The sequence below is a fragment of the Echiichthys vipera genome (assembly GCF_963691815.1).
Source record: "Echiichthys vipera genome assembly, chromosome: Y".
NCBI classification, from domain to species: domain Eukaryota; kingdom Metazoa; phylum Chordata; class Actinopteri; order Perciformes; family Trachinidae; genus Echiichthys; species Echiichthys vipera.
The window spans coordinates 5,865,080-5,883,302 of record NC_139849.1 but is presented as its reverse complement, the minus strand read 5'-3'; the positions used below and the strand labels follow the sequence as shown (position 1 = coordinate 5,883,302).

Sequence of the window (18,223 nt, the reverse complement as noted above, 5' to 3'; positions counted from 1 at the left end):
TATAGATTTAGAAAAAGATTTCAAGGATGTGATGCTCCTTAGTTCTGTAGGTATGTAATTCCAGTGTGAGTGTGAATTAGACTGTTTTATTTTGTCCAAGTCCCAAGACAGAGAGACTTAGGCAATTTTAGTTGTGCTTTATTATGCACAGTTGAAACATCATTTCACAGTATCACAGAGGAAATATTTAACTGCCATTTGTTTGGTTGAGCTAAGAGTCATTGCAGTTGTGATGTTTGAGTTTACGTTACTGAATTAAAGGGCCTTTCACAGCCAAATGTCTCCTGAGTCTCTGTGTGCTCCACTAGCATTTTCAAGTATCTGTGGCTTACCCTTCCCCATGGTCTGTCACAGTAGTAGGGAAAAACAAGCGCACTGTTTTGCCAAAGTCACTTATTCCAGAAGTAATTTGGCCCAAGTCCCGTTTAAATTGCTAAAGTCACAAAAGGATGCCTGTAAATTGTAATATAATCCTCTTGTGTTACATAATTGACTGACAACATCATTTGTATATCAAGAGTCATCTATTGGCATACCATTTTGTATGAAATGATTAATAAATGTCATATACTGTATATTTGGTTCAGTTTTTTCTGTTTTTTGTGTAATGTTTTATTACAGGTTAAAAATATTGATGAAATATATGCTTAGATCTTTGTTTGAATGTAATAAAAGATACTGTCGATTGTTGAATATGAATAAATCATTTCCAAATCATGTTCTCTCACTCTTAATAAAATTGTCATACCAAAACACACTTCAAGATGTCGCTAAAAACAAACGCTCCAACGTTTTCACAAAAAAGACAACACAGGCCTTTTCTTGCGGCGGACACGCGCCTCTCATTGTCGTGCATCGTACGTGCGCGCTTCCGCAAACAGTGACGAAGATGGCGGCCGCCGCCTTAACAGGTAAGCCGACTTTACTCACAGTTCAGACATTAATTTTCATTGATTCTCCTCATGAAGTATAATTTCCAGCATACTGTTTCAGCTGCACAATCGTTTTGCAATCCACAAGAGTCCAGTTGCAGAGTTTTGTGTGTTACAGGAATCCTTCTGAAAGAAAAGCTGACGCTGCGAGTTAGCGTGAGCTAGCTCATCGGTTAGCTAAAGCTGGGCTGTTTAAAGTGGCCCACAGTGTTTTAGCAGCACTCGGCCATCTGCAGCCGCCTAAATTATTATTATGAAGCCCGGCGGTCAGATTAAAGGCTACATGCGGATTCAGTGGCCGCCGCAGACCACATTTTTCTGCGGTATTGGTGGTTTACTGTTCAGCGGGGACACCCGTGACTAGCTTGACAGGTAGAAAACTTGTTTGCTCAGATAACAGATAACACGCCCTAATTAATAATTTAGTTGGATCGCAGTTCTGTTCAGTCGTGTAGTCCGGAAGAAATGCACAAAAGTGGTCCGTGACTTCAAAATGAAGCCCAGGTATTTTCCTCAATGCAGCGTTTGACAACTTGTTAGCACACCTACTGCTTATTTGACGTCAACGTGAATAGCTGTCCTTAGCGAGCACGTTATGTTTTTACATTTAGTAGGCAAGGCAAGTTTATTTGTATAGCACAATGCAAGAACAAGTTAATTCAAAGTGTTTGACATAAAACATTAAAAGCATTCGGAGAAATAACACATAAAATATATACATTTATAAAATATAAAAGGTCAATTAAAACATATAAAATATTTAAAATGCATAAAAAGTCATTTTTTAAACATAAAAGATGGTTAGAGTTACAGAAAAGTCTTCAGTCTTGATTTAAAACAACTGAGAGTTACCTGGACCTGCAGTTTTCTGGAAGTTTGTTCCAGATTTGTGGAGCATAAAAACTGAACGCTGCTTCTCCATGTTTAGTCCTGACTCTGGGGACACAGAGCAGGCCTGTCCCAGAGGATCTGAGAGGTCTGGATGGTTCGTAGCTGAGCAGAAGATCTAAAATGTATTTTGGTCCTAAACCATTCAGTGCTTTGTAAACCAGCAGAAGTATTTTGAAATCAATTCTCTGACAGACAGGAAGCCGGTTTAAAGATCGAAAGACTGGAGTGATATGATCAACTTTTTTGGTCTTAGTAAGGACTCGAGCAGCAGGGTTCTGGATTAACTGCAGCTGTCTGGTGGACGCAGCGCCCCCCTAATATAATGGATATTTTAAACAGAAGAGGCCCCAGAATGGAGCCTTGGGGAACTCTGCGTATAATTTATGCCCACTCAGATTTGTATTTATTCATAGAAACAAAGTAGTCCCTGTCCTTCAAGTAGAATTCAAACCATTTTAATGCTGTGCCAGAAAGTCCCACCCATTTTCCAGACGGTCTAGTAATATGTTGTGATCGACTGTGTCAAATGCAGTGCCTAGATCAAATAATACTTTGCCATTGTCCGTGTTTAAATGGATTTCATTGAAGACGTCTCGGTGCTGTGGTGTGGTCTAAAACCTGACTGGAAGACATCAAAACAGCTGTTCATTAACATGAAATTGTTCAGCTGCTTAAAACCAGTATTTTTAATGCTTTTGCTGTGAAATGGGAGGTTTGATATTGGTCTACAATTGTTCATTAGTGAAGTTTCTAAATATTTATTTTTTTTAAGAAAGGCTTGATAACAGCAGTTTTCAGGGCCTGTGGGAAAACACCTGAAAGAAGAGACGTGTTTACAATCTGTAGAAGATCTGAGGCCATGCAGTTTGATACATCTTTGAAAATGCCTATGTGGAGAATATTGAGGCAGCAGGAGGAGGATCTCAAATTTTGAATAATGTCCTCCAAGGTCATATGGTTAATCACATGAAATTGCGCCATGGTATTTGAGTTAGTGTTAGGTGGACACATGGACAGCACATGTCCTGTACCTGATTTGGAGGCACTGGCTGTTTGCCTATGTTTTTTTTTATTTTTGTCATTGAAAAAGGAGGCAAATTCATTGCAGGCCCTGAAGGAGCAGTTCAGGTGCTACTGACACAGAAGGGTTTGTTAGCCTGTTGACAGTAGAAATCAAGGCACGTGCATTATTATTGTTCTTGGCAATGATGTTTAAGATTGGCTGTGACTGACGAGGGAAGGATGCTAGATTTGATAAATTTGCTGAATGAGAAAGGAAATAGGTTTGACATGAAACGCCTTATTCCCATCCTGTTTAGGTATAATCCATCTGCTTTAAAAAGTTGTCTGAGGTCCCAAAAAACTTGAAATTGTCAATAAAAAGAACTGAGCGGACGGCACATGCAGCTGAAAGCTATGTGTTAAGACTCAGAAGTCTTGAGAATTTCTCTCCTTTTACAACTGGTGGCAGAGGCCTACTGATGGACACTTCAATGTTCAGACAGCTGACTGTGTTTAGCAGATCAATACAGTCTTTTTTCAGTACTTCAGTTGTTTCACAACATCATTTGACCCTATGTGCAGTATACATTTCACCCGTTGGTGCTCCTTCACAATAGCAATGATTTTTTTCATTCATGTCAGATACCATGTTCTTGGGAAAACAAAGAACTTTGGTGTTCTTACTCATATCTTTTAAGGCAGAGTCACCCACAATCAGAGTTCCAGCACATAAAATGACGTCAGAGCCGCCGTAGGCCTCATGCTCGTACATGTTCAAACACGCTTCACAAAAGCCCACCTCTCTCAAACGGGCCGTGGCCGGCCAGCTGGCCGCAGCTAGGCGCGGAGCGTTTGCACTCACACTTAGCACCAAGAGAGTTCCAGCGAGAACCTGTGGGTTTTGGTTTCCAGTACTGAAATCTTCTGGAGAAGTTTGTGGTAGTCGTCTTCAGAAAAGGGAGGCATATGCTGGTAATTAGCTTTGGCTCCGTCTCACTGCAGGCATTTGCTATGGGTAGGTCAAGGTTGAGCAGTACTAAGGTCGTAAAAGTATTAAATTATGGCAGTAGTCTGCTATCCACAAAAAGTGTATAGTCCCAGTGATTTATAGGTATCCAGGAGCTGCTGCTCATAATTTATCTTAGAAGAAAGCATGAATATCAGCGCAGAATTGCAAGCAGAGGCGAGAGCAGAGAGACAGGCGTCTGCACTGTAAGGAAGCTGGAAGTAGAACAAGCAAGCAAAAAGTTACGTTAGCCAACTTAGACAGTTACCGTAGTGTCATTTCTCTCACCCCCTGGCTACCCCAAAGCTAATAATGTCATGCCAGGTTGGGCAAACTGTTAAAATTGTGTCTGTCTGATAATAAACCTTATGAATGAAGGGTCATTGTATAGCCTAATGACACGCTCACAAACAATCTGATAAAGATCAAGTGTAAACCCAGTTTAGTACGCGTATTACTGAATATACTCACCAACTTAAACTTTATCAGGATGTCACATCTTGTGTGTTTGGCCATCAATGTATTTCTGCCAGGGTTTGAAATTGGCCTTTTTAAAAATTTTCTTTTTTACACAATTTTATGACACTTTGGAATCTACTTTATTTACTAAATGAAGGAGTAACGTTTAGATAATTTAGACACATTTTACTATAAAGAATATTGTCATTCAATCTTTGATATATTTACACTAAAAAATCACTGGCATGCTAAATTAATTTGGAATTTCTGTGTGTATAACATGAAAATATAGGCTAACGTAAACATAGGTAAACGTAAAAAATTACACATGCTCCTATGATTTGGAAAGACAGACAACAGGATCAGAATAATCCTTAGTCCTGCTCCCTTTTCGCCTCTGGCCATAAAGCATGGCCTAATCTATGTGACTTAGGGATGGGTATCATTAGGATGTAGGGGTGGAAAGGTTCACAAAATCCACTTTTCGGTTCATATCACGGATTTGGGGTCACAGTTTTTCGGTTCGGTTGTTTTTTTCTATTTTTTAGATTCTAAGAATACCGTGTATCAGATCTGTAGCCTAATAATTAGATTATTTTAGTAATTAGATATTCTCAAGGACATGTCATGCAATCATGCAAAAACTGAAATGAGGCAGCTTGTTTAGGGATTACTGTAACAATCTTATATCAAAGTGAAGTGAGATTTTGAAACAGTAGGAGAGACATTGCTGCATTAACGCGTTTATATATTTATTTGGCAAAAAGGTAAACAATTGATTGCCTTCTAGGTAAGAATATAAACACTTATACATTATCAAATCTTGAAAAAAATGAAGAAAATAGGTTTTCTTTCACTAAAATAGGACAAACAGCAGTCACTGAACTGACTGAAATAGGCTACATCAGGGCTATTCAATTAATGTGGAATTGAGGCCGGTTGACGAAAATTATCCAAAATGAGGGGTTGTAAAAATATGAGCATCACATTAATGGATATTGTAAAACAATGCAGCGACATAGGAGTGCATACAGTATATTGTCTTTATTTTATCAATGTAAATATTAGTCATAGGCCTCAAAGTGCAACAAGCTTGTCAAAAACAATCCTTGTTAAATGAACAAACCTGTGAACCAGAGGATTTCACTCAATTATTGGACTAAAATAAAGTTTGAGGCACTTTTACTTGAGTATTTTCTTTTCATGCTACTTTATTCTTCTACTCCTCTACAAATCAGTGAAAATATTCTACTTTTTACTGGACTACATTTATCTGATTACTTCAGTTACTAGTTACTTTACCAGGCTTACACTGTAAAAAATAAAGGGCTATGAAAACTCAAAAATTCTAGGTAACTGGCTGCAATAGATTTTTGCGTTTTGATTCCAACTAAAACTCTCAAGTTTTGAATAAAACTACATAAAGTTAAGACAACAAATTATCTTTTGTTGAGATAACTTATAAATTAACTTTGACATAACTTCAAATTTAGATTTTTTAAACACTTAAAATTCAGTAGTCTCAACTAATTATTTTAGATTTGAAGAAACATGTTAAAACACTACAAACCACAACACAGTTCAAAAGCACTGAAATAAAAATCCTGAGCTTCGCAACACTAGGCAGTTGGCAGTTTTAGCTTCAGATGATTGCTTTTTTCGCCCTAATGTTAACATTTTTAATCCAGTGACAAAGAAGTTATTTTCTTCAAAAAAAAAATAAAAAATCCCATCTCTGTAGAACTGTAGGAACATAACCCTGACATAGATGAGTCCTTTGCTTGCAAAACAGGCCTAAAAGCCAGCCAACACAACTAAAAAAATAACAAAAAATCAAATGTAATGTAAATAAACAGATGGGCTTGTGGCTAAGAGTGAGGCCTTGTTGTTCTCAGGCTTCTTACAGCAAAAGCTTTGTTTTCAGGCTCCGCACACGCTGTGAACAAGAGGGTGTAAGCTCCATAAAGATGTGCTGCACTGTTTCAAACGTGTATCTGAAATGTCTTGGGAACTCTATGTTCAATGCATAAAGTAGGCCAAACAGGTAAGCAAAGGCAGTGGGAAAGTCTGGAATGTCTTCGAGCACAATAGTCTCCTCCAACACCACAGCAATGCTGTTAACAGTTTGAAGCGAGGGCGGTGCACCATCATCCAAGAACACGGTGAGCACTGCCATTTGGACCCCTTTTGTTTGTCCGTCTTCTGGATCAGTTTCCTGTTAAAAGCAGAAATTAGGTCAAATTTAATATTGTTAAAATAACGCTTTAATTAAACACCCATGTCAGGGTGTAATTTAAAATTTGTGTATGTGTAAAAGGATATTCCTTCCTGCTGGAAGTGATGTAAATCAACCCCTGGAGCAACTTTAGCCATAGCGTACAGTAGGAGACAGTCCAGTGTCTCAGGCAAAAAACTGTATAGTACAGTAACTGTAAACTACAGGTTTACTCAGGCTGTGATCCTGATTGCTATTCCTTTGTAGATGTACTGTAGTTGTGAGACTACAAGTGTTAAAGAGGAATTATGATTTTTCACTAAACTTTGTTTCATTTTTACCTTAAAAGGTTGAATATGGAGAATGTTTATTAAAAGCTACATATATTTTTTTTTTAACACTGTTAATCAAGTACAATTTGATTTCTGCTACTGCTCAGATGATGGTCAGCAGCACCACTGCCATTCAGGTGAGAATTGCTCAGAGCAGGCAGAGCGCTTGTTAAATGCTCTGTTAGCAGATGGTGCTACTGGGCCATGTAACTCAGCTAAATGGCTAAAATATATGGAACGTTGTTGATGGGTACAGTTTTTTTGGAGCTACAATCCAAGGTGTGGATATCTCATCTTTTCAATGTTCTAAAGCAATATGGCATAGAGAATAATACATAGTTTGTGCATGATAATTAATGTGCACTGACCAAAAACTCAAAAGACTCACCAGGCATTTCAGGAAAAGCTTCTCTGAAGTGTCACGGAGAAAAAGAGGTAGACCTTCTAGACATGCTCTGCTTCGATGCATTGTGATGTCGGATGTCTGGAAATTGGACAAAGGAAAGACATAGGACATTTGGTTAAAAACAGTGCAGCTAAGATTTATTTGATACTAGTTTAACATGTCTTTATAATCACACTTAAATCAGGTTCTGTTACAATTACATAGAACAATGACGTGTTAATAAAATGATTCAACATCACTCTGTTAAGCTTTTATTAAATTAGCTAAAGAAACGTCAACCACTAAACTGTAATCAATACTTTGGTTCAAACCTAACTCTACTAATTCCCTCCCTTTTCTTTTGGAACCAACTCTCACCCTGGGCCGAAGACACTCTCTCCACTTTTCAGAACCGGCTCATAACCTTCCTCTATGAGCTTTTCATAAGGGCTGGCTCAGGTAACCCCGAACCATAACCAAAAATAAATTATGTTTATTACACAAATTCACCTGATCATCAAGAACATCCAAGAGGCTCTCCATGTCTTGTCCAAAGGCCCCTTTCCTGGCACGATACAGCTTGAGTAGTCGAGGACAATAGGTGTCTAGGGCTGCTCTAAATGTCCCCAACAGGTCCTTGGTCGTTACACGGTAGAACTCGCGGCAAATCTGTGGAGCATGAAAGAAACAAAAACAAACAAAAACGCACACATAAATGCAACCAATCAAAGCATAGCATAGTGATATCAAATAGTTAACAACTTTTTCACACACACATTTACTTACCTGTTCCTTAAGAAACAGGGCAGGCCATCTCTCCTGGATTTCCGTGACCATGGGCTGCACCTCAATAATCTCCTTTCTCCTGAGGGAAAATGTGAGTTCCATCTTCTGACTGATAAGTTCCATGTCTTTCCACTTCTTTTTGGTTTCATCCACCAGAACACATCTTTCATCTTCTAGAGTGTCATCATCAAAGTTTTCTGGATGATCAGGCAAATTATTGACTTCGCCTCGCTTTGGTTTTTTCAAGGAAAAGCCACCTTCATCCGGATCTTCAGACCGCCCTCTTCTCTTGTTCACACTGACCTCATGACAACCAGCCTGTCGGAGCTTTGCTCGGTAATTCCCAAGCTTGTACTTGATGCTTGTTGTCCAGCCATCATATCCTGTTCCACTACCAGGCTCCTTGAGGCATGGATGTTTGCAGACAAGTTCAGAAGCAACTGATTCAATTTGACTTTTATCAGGGTACGCTTTCAGACCAAACATTTCTTGTGCCAGCTTGTCTAGAATTTCCATTTTAGCATCTCTTGTCAGACCTTTTCCAGTTTTTTGAAATGTCTCGTTTCCCTTACGCAGCTTTAACTCTACATCATATGCAAATGAAGGAACTGGAAAAGGAGAAGGCCACTCTGAAGCACTTCGCAAAATGGTCTGGATAATGGAGGATGTGCTGTGGGAAGAATTATGCGAACTGACACTGGCTGTATCAAGAGAAGAGATGGACGCTTGACTTGGTGTTTGTGATTCATCACCACTATTCCAAACAATGTGCAAGACAGCCTTTTCTGCAGGCAACTCTACCATGTCTATTAAGTTGCAGAGTGCATTCTCAAAGTCTGGATCCTCATATTGTACAGAGAAATCACCTTCTAGTTCAAGTTTTTCCCGTAGCTCATCAGGTAGTTGCTCCACAGATTCAGGGCGTTTAGTCAGTTGAACTTTCCTAATGAGTTTGGGGTTGATGTTTACACGTAACAGCAAAGCCTGTGAAGACAAAGAAAAACATTTTATACACAAGCATGATCAAACAATAATTCTTGGATCATACACATCTATAGTACATACCATTACATTCAATGCAGTAGACACGCCCTCGGGGTTACCATCAACTTTCCAGCGACTTGGTATACGGTTAGGGGCTGGTAGTCATTCAAGTCCTCAGGATCCAGGATTTCAACATCCACATAGCTAGTGTCAATAACTTCGTAAGATCTGTAGTGTTCCATAAACCAGGAAGAGAGCTTTGTGGTTACAAAAAACACTTTTTCAAAGTTGATGACAATGCTCAGAAGTTTGTAAAATTCAGGCAGTCCACTGCATTGCCCAACAGAAATGATCATGCCTTTTGCATAGTGGGTTCCATGTAAATGAACATCTTTGGTAAGGGATACATTATCTTGCTGTGGAAACTTGTTTTGAATTGCTATCCTGAGTTTTTCCTCCAATGATGCTGTGTTAACCCTATCAACACTGGCTGTGTACAGCTTTGGTTTAAACAGACTTTTGCCATCAAGGTAATATGCCATCATTTGTTGATGTTTAGTAGAGAGCGTAAGAAGGATGTTCTTGAAATTGTGAACATCATGCACCACATTTTTAAAGAAGTTGTGTTTGGACTCAAAGCGCATGGTCCACAAGCCCACTAGAGGTCCAAAGCAACGTATAAGGTGTACATAATGTTCAATATAGTGATGTTTTGGCAAACACTTAAAGTCAGGAAAAGTGTCAAGAAGCAGCTTGCGATGGTCATATATTTTAGTCTCCAGATAACACAGTATTTCCTCTGATATATTAGTAGAGACAATAATCTCCACAATCTCTTTGAGGTCCATTTATATTTCCCATGACGGCTCCTTTTCTGGAATACTGCTCCCAATCAAAAGAGGAAGTAAACGTAACAGTGTCCAGTTTTCGTGACCGTTTCCACTGATTCTTTTCTTTCCAAAACTGGCTTTTGTAATTTGTTTTGGCTTGTTAACCTTATCAGAATGTTTATATGGAAACAGTTTTATGCGGCTATTCAGCCCATCAAATGTAATGAAACCTTTTCTTACCAAATCTTTAAGACACAAACATAACTCTACTGGGATAACACCTTCAAAGAAGTCGTGTAAAATATCTGGGGGAAAGCCAGTAACAGGATGGAAATGGGACAAATGCTTATGAAGTACACAGGCCTTTTTCACACCATTCACAGTTTATCACCAGATTCAAGTTCCTCCACAAAGGTGTTGTGCTGTTCCACAGTGCTTAGTTGACAATCTCTTGCTTCAACAGTATTAATTTGGTCCCGATTAATACAACAAAATCGGCAAAAATGTTCAACATTGAATGATTCCTGGAAACCTGCTAGGCTATGTGCCCCAAGATTATCTGCGCACACACAAAATACTGTCCCCTTCACAAATGTATCTAGTGCCTCCACAAACACCCCAGTCGTTTCCAAAAATTGTAAATCCTTAATCAGTGGATGAAGAAATGCATCATACCCAAACTGTTTCACATCAACACTCTTTCCAAGAAGAGCCAGTTGTATTAAGGGCAGAGTAGAGCGAAACTTGGCTGGTAAATTCAGCAAAATCCAGTAAACAGCAGTTATTTTATGTATTGTTCTAGATGTCCCCAAAGGGTTACATACTTCAAAATCGTCTATATACAGTCCAATAGAAAAACTTGTCTCTTGCACACCCAAAAGTGTATTTTCTTTGTAGTACTGGCCGTCTTGAAATGACCCGTATTGACCTGGTTTGCTTTCTTGATCAAAAACTAACTTCTCTGTAAAATATGACTCTCTCAATAAACTCTCTAGAACTTGAATAAGTGGAACATAAACAAAATTGTTTTTTTGGGTATATTTATATGTGTATTCAGTTGGTGCAATCACAGGGAAGTGCTCGTTAAAATAGATATTCCTCCTGTAATTAGTGGAGAGAGCACCTTTTGCTTCAGTGCTTACAATAAGTGGATTTTTTTTTTTTTTTACACATGCAGCATTAATTTCTTTAACAACACAATCATCTACTTGAATGTCATGTTTAGTTAGCACCTCTTTGATTGTTTGTAGAGAATGACATTTAGTGAAATGGAGGATGTCGTTCAATTCCTCAACAATTGTCTGTAAAGCACTTTTTGAAACATGTAATACAGTTTGCATACGCAGAAAAAGTGATGCAATTTTATGTTCTATAGTGTCAGTGTCTATATACTCTTCCTCAGCCCTGTCAGTTGAATCCTCATCACTTTGTGATCTTTCACTTTCGCCACAGATATCTGACGTCTGGTTCACATTTTCAGGTTCAATTGCACATGCTACATTTTCTCTAACACAAGTTCTAATGTCCTGTTGATGTCTGTATTTCTGCTTCTGTGAGAAGTGAATGTTTTTAAATTGTTAGTTTTAAACTCACACCGCAAAAAGGGGCAATGCACAGTCTGTCTATTTCTTAAATGATGTGCAAGATGGATGAAAAATGTGCGTTGAGTGCAAATTTCTCTGAATTCACAAGACTCACAAACAAAAGTGCACGTCTCCTCCCTTCTCCTTGTCCTGCAATGTGATCTTGTAAGATGTGTTTTCAGTGCCCCGTGGGTCCGGAAAGTGCACACGCACTCGCTGTAAATACAGGGCCAGTTAGCTCCTCCTACATGCCTCAGACGATAGTGCTTGAAGAGACCCTCTTGGTTTGTGCAGGCAAAATCACAAAATTTGCACCTCATAGGACAACTGCAACAAGAAATACAAGTCCAGTTACTTGATAAAATAAACATATAAATAACAAAATATACACTCAAACAATGTGCAGCATAAAAGACCCTCAAACTTATCATTTAATTAAATATATAGATTGTTTCTCTGTTGGTGCAGTCTCATAGTATGTATAGTATGTGTTGTCATACATACTGGTGGTATAACCTGATTAGATACATGGTTTCATTTTTCATCTCCTACACTTTTCACTCTGGTGCAAACCGCATCACTGACAGAGCGTCATGTTTCCATGACGACCGACCGAAACAAGACGAGTATTTCATGTTTACATGACTGTCGTTTGGAAAAAAGAGTCTCTAAAGTAACACTAGACTTTAACATCAAAGACATACGTGCGCAGTATACCGGTTGCTTATTTTGTTTAATAAATGAGCTCCAGTTCGACTGTAGCCCACTAACGGAGCCGACAGAGCTAACGGGGCTAACGAGGCCAACGTAGCTAACTGGTAAACAGACGGACATTTTCGGCAGTTTGGGAGGCATATCTGATACCGGTATTGGAATCGGAACAACTCTAGTTCGGTCCAGTGTTATATCTTGATGACTCTGGCTGTTTAATTTTAACTTGGTAACACGTTTTGAGTTGCTAACAACCTACCTTGCTAACACGACATAAAGAACGTGTACACAGGCCTCACCACAAGTAGCTCAGTGTGTCTGTGTGCTCCACAGTGCCCGCTCGTACTAGGCTGTGCACCCATTTGCTTATTTAACAATGGTTAAGTTACCAGCATGTTTAAACGAGTCCTTCACATTTAATTTATACATGATTTGTACATTGAAAGAACTCTCTTTAGCCCTGAGAGGGATATTTCTCCGGATAGCAATGTTAAAAGGCCAATAAATATATAATAACAATAAAGTATATATAATAAAGTATAATCTTGACGCGTGAACCCCAACTTTTAGTACCATATTGAGCAAAATACTCACCTTGACAGTAAAACATCTCGAAGAGTTATCGGCAGCACATGGACACAGTGTGGTTGTGATGGAACCCCTGCAGATATGCGTTGGAAACCCCCAGTTCTTGTTCGCTAGTTTTGTCCTGACCTCAAATACACAGTTTTGAGGTTTGCTAACTCAAATTATTATGTGAGACCAACTTTAGCCGAAAAACTCGAAAAAGATAGTTGGAAATACATAGGTTGATTAGTTTAAAACACAACTCAACCTTTTTTGTTTTGTTAGCTGAAAGAATATGGGTAGACCAACAACTTTAAGTTTTCATTTTTAGAGTGTACAAGCACATATGAAACATTAGTTTATTCATCAAAAACTGGACTGACACAAAAGAACGTAACATAAATGCAGAGTAGCATTATTTTTCTGAAAATGCCTTATTAACTTTTCCTCTTTACACTCAGATATGGCTGCAGAGTAAACACAGGCTTCACAGTGACAGACAAACAAAAACTTCCCGGTCCATTCTCTGGTGAACTGACGGTTTTCTGTGACAATCTTTCTGTTTTTCAGAGTAGAAAGAGACATTGATGTGGTGATTTAACCACGGATTTAACCACTGAAATGATTGAGAATAACAACAAAGCGGGGTTTAGCGAGCTGTTGCCCAGAGGATTAAAAAAAACCACAAGGAAGAGCGTAGCGGGAGCGTGCGTAGCGGGAGCGTGCGTAGCGGGAGCGTGCGTAGCCGAATGGGACAGATTTTTTTGATAAACCGTTCCACCCCTATTAGGATGTTATTAATACTACTGCTGCTGCTAGGACTGTAAATTAAATTGGCATCTTCTCTACATCAGTATAAAAGGTAATAAGTCCTCTATTATAATGTTATTAAATCACATTCAACCACGTTACCTGAACATTTACAGGAATACAAGGCAGCTATAGGAGCTAGCCAGTTAGCTCATTACTTAGTTCAACTAGTTTGGGAATTACTGAAACGGGTGTCTAACAGCAACACAATGAACAGACTTAACCCAGTGCATACACTTAAGTAAAATAACATCATAAAATAATCACATTAATGTGCTTCATGAATCTTGTAACATCATAACTTGCATCATCAGTGACGACTGCATCACGATCTTCGGCAGGAAAAGTAACAAGATGCGTGCATTAACAGGAAACTGAAATACAGCACGACTTTACAACAAACGGTTTCAAAGTAAAAGTCTCTGAACGCGAGGAATTCACAACAGACGCTACATAGAAAATAAAATTAAAGTAACTTGACCTTCAAGGGGGGCTGGGGTTACCTCCCGAATATAATGGTAGGGGAGACTCTGCAGATTCACAAATTTGTGGATATTTCTACAGTACTGACATTCCTGTTCTCACGTCGCATAGTTTGCTGTTGCTATTTAGAAGCCGGCCAACATCAGGTGTGGCTGTAAAATAGCGATAAACACATTTAATAAAAGAACTCTGTTGTATTTAGGGCTGAGCAATTTTATCAATTCTGCGATATAAATCGATATTTTGTTTCCCAATAATGTATAGATTTTTAAGCAGCTAGTATAAATACATAAATCCCTTTCATATCCCCCTTGTTTACCCCCGTTCGCTTTGCAGGAAGTTACCCGTCTGGATACTCTCTTTGCAAAGACCCCGACCTCTTCCTGTTTGCGGAATCACAGCGAGGAGATTCAAAAAAATGGCAGCGATTATAAATCCAACACCTTCGTGCTTAAAAGCAGACGTGTGGGAGCACTTTGGGTTTAAAAGGAAGAAGGAAAGTGACGACTTGGACAAAAGCGTTGCGGTTTGCAAGCTGTGTCACACAAACGTAAAATACTCTGGAAGCACCACCAACCTACGAGCCCACCTAAAACGTCACCACCCCGACAAGGTAATGTTAGTGGAAGACCCCAAGAAGCTGCGGCGTGACCCAAAACAAACCATGCTGGACATGGATGACAAGGTCGCAGAGTCCATTGCCTACTTTATCCGTCAGGATTTGAGACTGTATTGGATGGTGGAAAACACCAGCTTTAGGCGCATGGTGAACGCGATGGAGCCCCGCTATCCTCTTCCAACCCGCAAATACCTCACCATGGTTTGCATCCTCAGGTTGTACGCTCAGACAAGGGCACACGTCAAAGCCTCCCTGGCCAGCGCGGAGAGAGTTGCCCTGACGTGCGACGGCTGGACCTCGTGCACAACCGAAGCCTATGTCACCATCACGGCTCACTTTATCAACGAGGAATGGGAGCTCGTATGCTACGTATGTTTTGCAAACCAGGGACATGCCCGAGAGCCACACAACCTGGCAGAACACCTGAGAAAGGCCCTCGCTGAGTGGGGAATCACAGAAAAGGATCCAGTAATTGTCACTTACAATGCGTCAAATATGACAATCGCAGCTTTACACTTCATGTAAAATGCCATGCTCACACCCTGAATCTGGCTCCACAACGTGCCCTCAAAATCACAGCAGTTGCACGCCTGCTGGGAAGGGTGAGGCGCATTGTGAACATCTTCAGACGGAGCACCACAGCCAACTACATGTTGAAAGAGAGGCTTCTACTACCAGAGCACAAGCGGATGACGGATGTAGTGACGAGGTTAGTGTGCTGCTGTTTATTTTGTTTTTTATTACAATTTTTTTTTGTTGTCATTTATGTAAAGCAGCATTCCGTGCATCCATGCTGTGAAGGGTATAGGGTGCTATAGGTCTATACATAAATGTATTTATTTTATTTAACTACAGGTGGAATAGTGTGCATGACATGTTGGAGCAACAACCGGCCATAGGTGCAGCCCTGCTCTCTAGTGAAGTCAGGAAGACAGAGAAGGATCTGTGCACACTGACTGAGTTGGATGTGACAACAGCTGAAAAAGTTGTCAGCGCGTTGAAGCCCATGAAGTAAACTACACAGTACATGTCCAAGGAGAAGACCCCTACACTCTCCGTCGTCGCACCCCTGCAGGAAACACTGATCAACCGACTGAAACCAATCGAAGGTGAATCTGCAGTCATAAAAGAGATGAAGGCTGCCATGGCCGGGGTTCTTCAGAGGCAGTACATTGACCTCAAGGCAACTCTCTAAGCATGTTCAGCAATGGATCCAAGATTCAAAAGTCTTCCCTTCCTGACTGAGAATGAAAGACAGGAAGTTTATGATGGACTGATTGTGGAGGCTGCAAGACTGAGCATGCAGCCATCAGAGGTAAGGCAGTGATGGTACTGCTAGGTTTAACCATGGGCCTTATTTAATTTAGTCACTTTGGAGTGTGTATGAAGAGGGGACTGCAAATGCCTGTAGATGAAGGCTGTAGATGGAGAGGAATTCATGGAAGGAGAGAGCTGTCAAGGTCAGTATTATCACTCATTGTTATCCAGTGAAGCACACTGTTGTCTGAACCTCTGTGTAGGAATTATGGGATGCGCTTAACTATAAGTAAATCGTTATTGTTTATTTATTTTAAGGTCAGCATCCTCCACCCAGGAATCCAAGACCTTCTTGTCCACTGGTTGTCCTTCTTGGTGAATGATATGGTGGTGGTGCAGCACGACCCAAGACAATTACCCAAGAGGACGAGGCCAAGGAGCAGATGACCCGCTACAAGGAGGCTAATCTCCTGGAAGTGAAAGAAGACCCACTGGTCTGGTGGAAAGGGCACCAGTATGAATATCCACTCTTGTCACAACTTGCTAAAAGGTACCTCTGTATCCCTGGCACTAGTGTTTCCTCAGAGTGGGTCTTTTCCACCACCGGGGATATCATCACTGCTCAAAGAAGTGCACTTCTCCCAGAGCACGTCGATCAGATTCTATTCCTGAACAAAAATCTGAAGGGAATGTAGATCACTTAGTCTGCAGTAGTTATATGGAGAGGAGAGTTTCTGTTTAGTGTTAAGGCCTTAAGCTACTCTAAGATTTGTACAGTTTTAAATAGGCTTAAATGTTGCTCCTATGGAATGGATTATTGGCTGCTATGGTTTATTTTTCTTTTCCGCTGGCCAGACTGGCTACCTCACAAACTTGGAGGACTACAGGCCTTAAACTACTCTGCTAAGATGGGTACATTTTAAGTTAAATGTTTAAATGTTTTTCCTAGTGACTTGAATTATTGGATGTTTTGGAGAAGCCATGGTACTATGTTTACTTACCTGGTGGCTAGACTGGCTACCTCATATGATCAGTTTCAAGCTAAATAAGCTGTCAAAGAATCTGTTAAGAACAGGCCACTTGCTGCACTTTTGAACTGTCCATTGTTAATTGTAATACAGCACTTTATTTACTTTTCAAAGGCTTGTAAGTGACAGTTTGCACTGTTTTAATAAATTGAACTAATTTCTCAACACATCTTTGATTAATTTTGTCCAGCATGCTGTAGATTTTGTCCAGTCAGACACATATTGTGTAATTGATGTTTTTAGTTTTCAGTTCAATTAATTCAATCCATGTAAATGGAGCACTCACAAGATGTCACCAAAATCACACAGTACCTTTTAAATCTTTCAGAAAATGATGTGTGTATTAAATTATATCGAATCATATCGTTTACTGAATATCGTGATATATATTGTATCGTGAGCTGAATATCGTATCATGAGATTGGTGTCGTTACAGCCCCAGTTGTATTGCTTGTTTTCCTCAGCAGTAACTTGACACTTTTAAAAATGCCTTTCTCTCTCTTCTCCTGCATAAACCCGAGTTGAATCTCACAACACACTCTAACTTAACCCATTTAAGCGGGAAAAGCATCACCACATTTCTACCATTTAAAACCGGGGGCGCTGTTGTATTATTCTACCATTTAAAGCCAGGAAAGCGATAATGTAATTTTGTAGTTTTTTTCCCCCACCTATTTCAGGCAAGCCCCCACCGCAACGACTTCCTGGTTGATCCAATCAGAAAGTACAAAAAACTGCAGTTCTCAGTGTCCAGTAGGAGAAGTTTGAACAATAGAGCAGACCCCCATGTTAAACAGGCATAACCAAACCTATTTAGGACTTGTTCACAAAAAATCATTCTAGTCTGTATGTTTAAGTCATATCTCCATGACAACACTTAGGAGGGTGAATATTTTTGTACCAGGCTAGTTTTTATTTTATTGGAGGTTAAAGTATAATAAAAATTAGGGGCGTGGCCTCCTGAGTGACAGTTAGCCTCTGGCCCTCACTTGTCCTCGGAGGCTAGTTGTCAGGATTAGCATCATTAGCATGCTAACTCCGTCATCTTGACCTGGACTGCGGTCATTCGTGTGGTAGTGTTTCCATCAGTGACAAGAAAAGTAGCCACACTTGCACCATGACTTGCAGTACAGGCTGCTATCTATGACACAGAAACTAGATTCTAATCTGGAGCAGCGGGAGGATTCTGGCCGTGATGGGTCAGTGTTTTAAAGTCTGATACTTAAAATCATAGATCATAATTGCTGGCTGGTGGGTTTTTTTTGTTTTTTTCCCCCAAAACTTTATTTCATATCCTAGCCGGTGTAATCTCCACTAGAGACACTGGAGAGCCTGCACTCGAC

At 39.9% G+C, this 18,223-nt stretch overlaps 1 protein-coding gene across 1 annotated transcript in view; it reads left to right on the top strand.

Moving 5' to 3' along the window:
* Window positions 1-879: 879 nt before the first annotated feature.
* The window catches only part of LOC310966181 (ubiquitin-conjugating enzyme E2 variant 1-like), a 53,663-nt gene continuing 36,319 nt past the window's right edge, over window positions 880-18,223 (top strand). Inside the window, exon 1 of the mRNA XM_083940039.1 lies at window positions 880-911. Within this exon, the coding sequence (XP_083796165.1) occupies window positions 890-911 (22 nt within the window). The 5' untranslated portion in view covers window positions 880-889. The remainder of the gene's footprint in view (window positions 912-18,223) is intronic.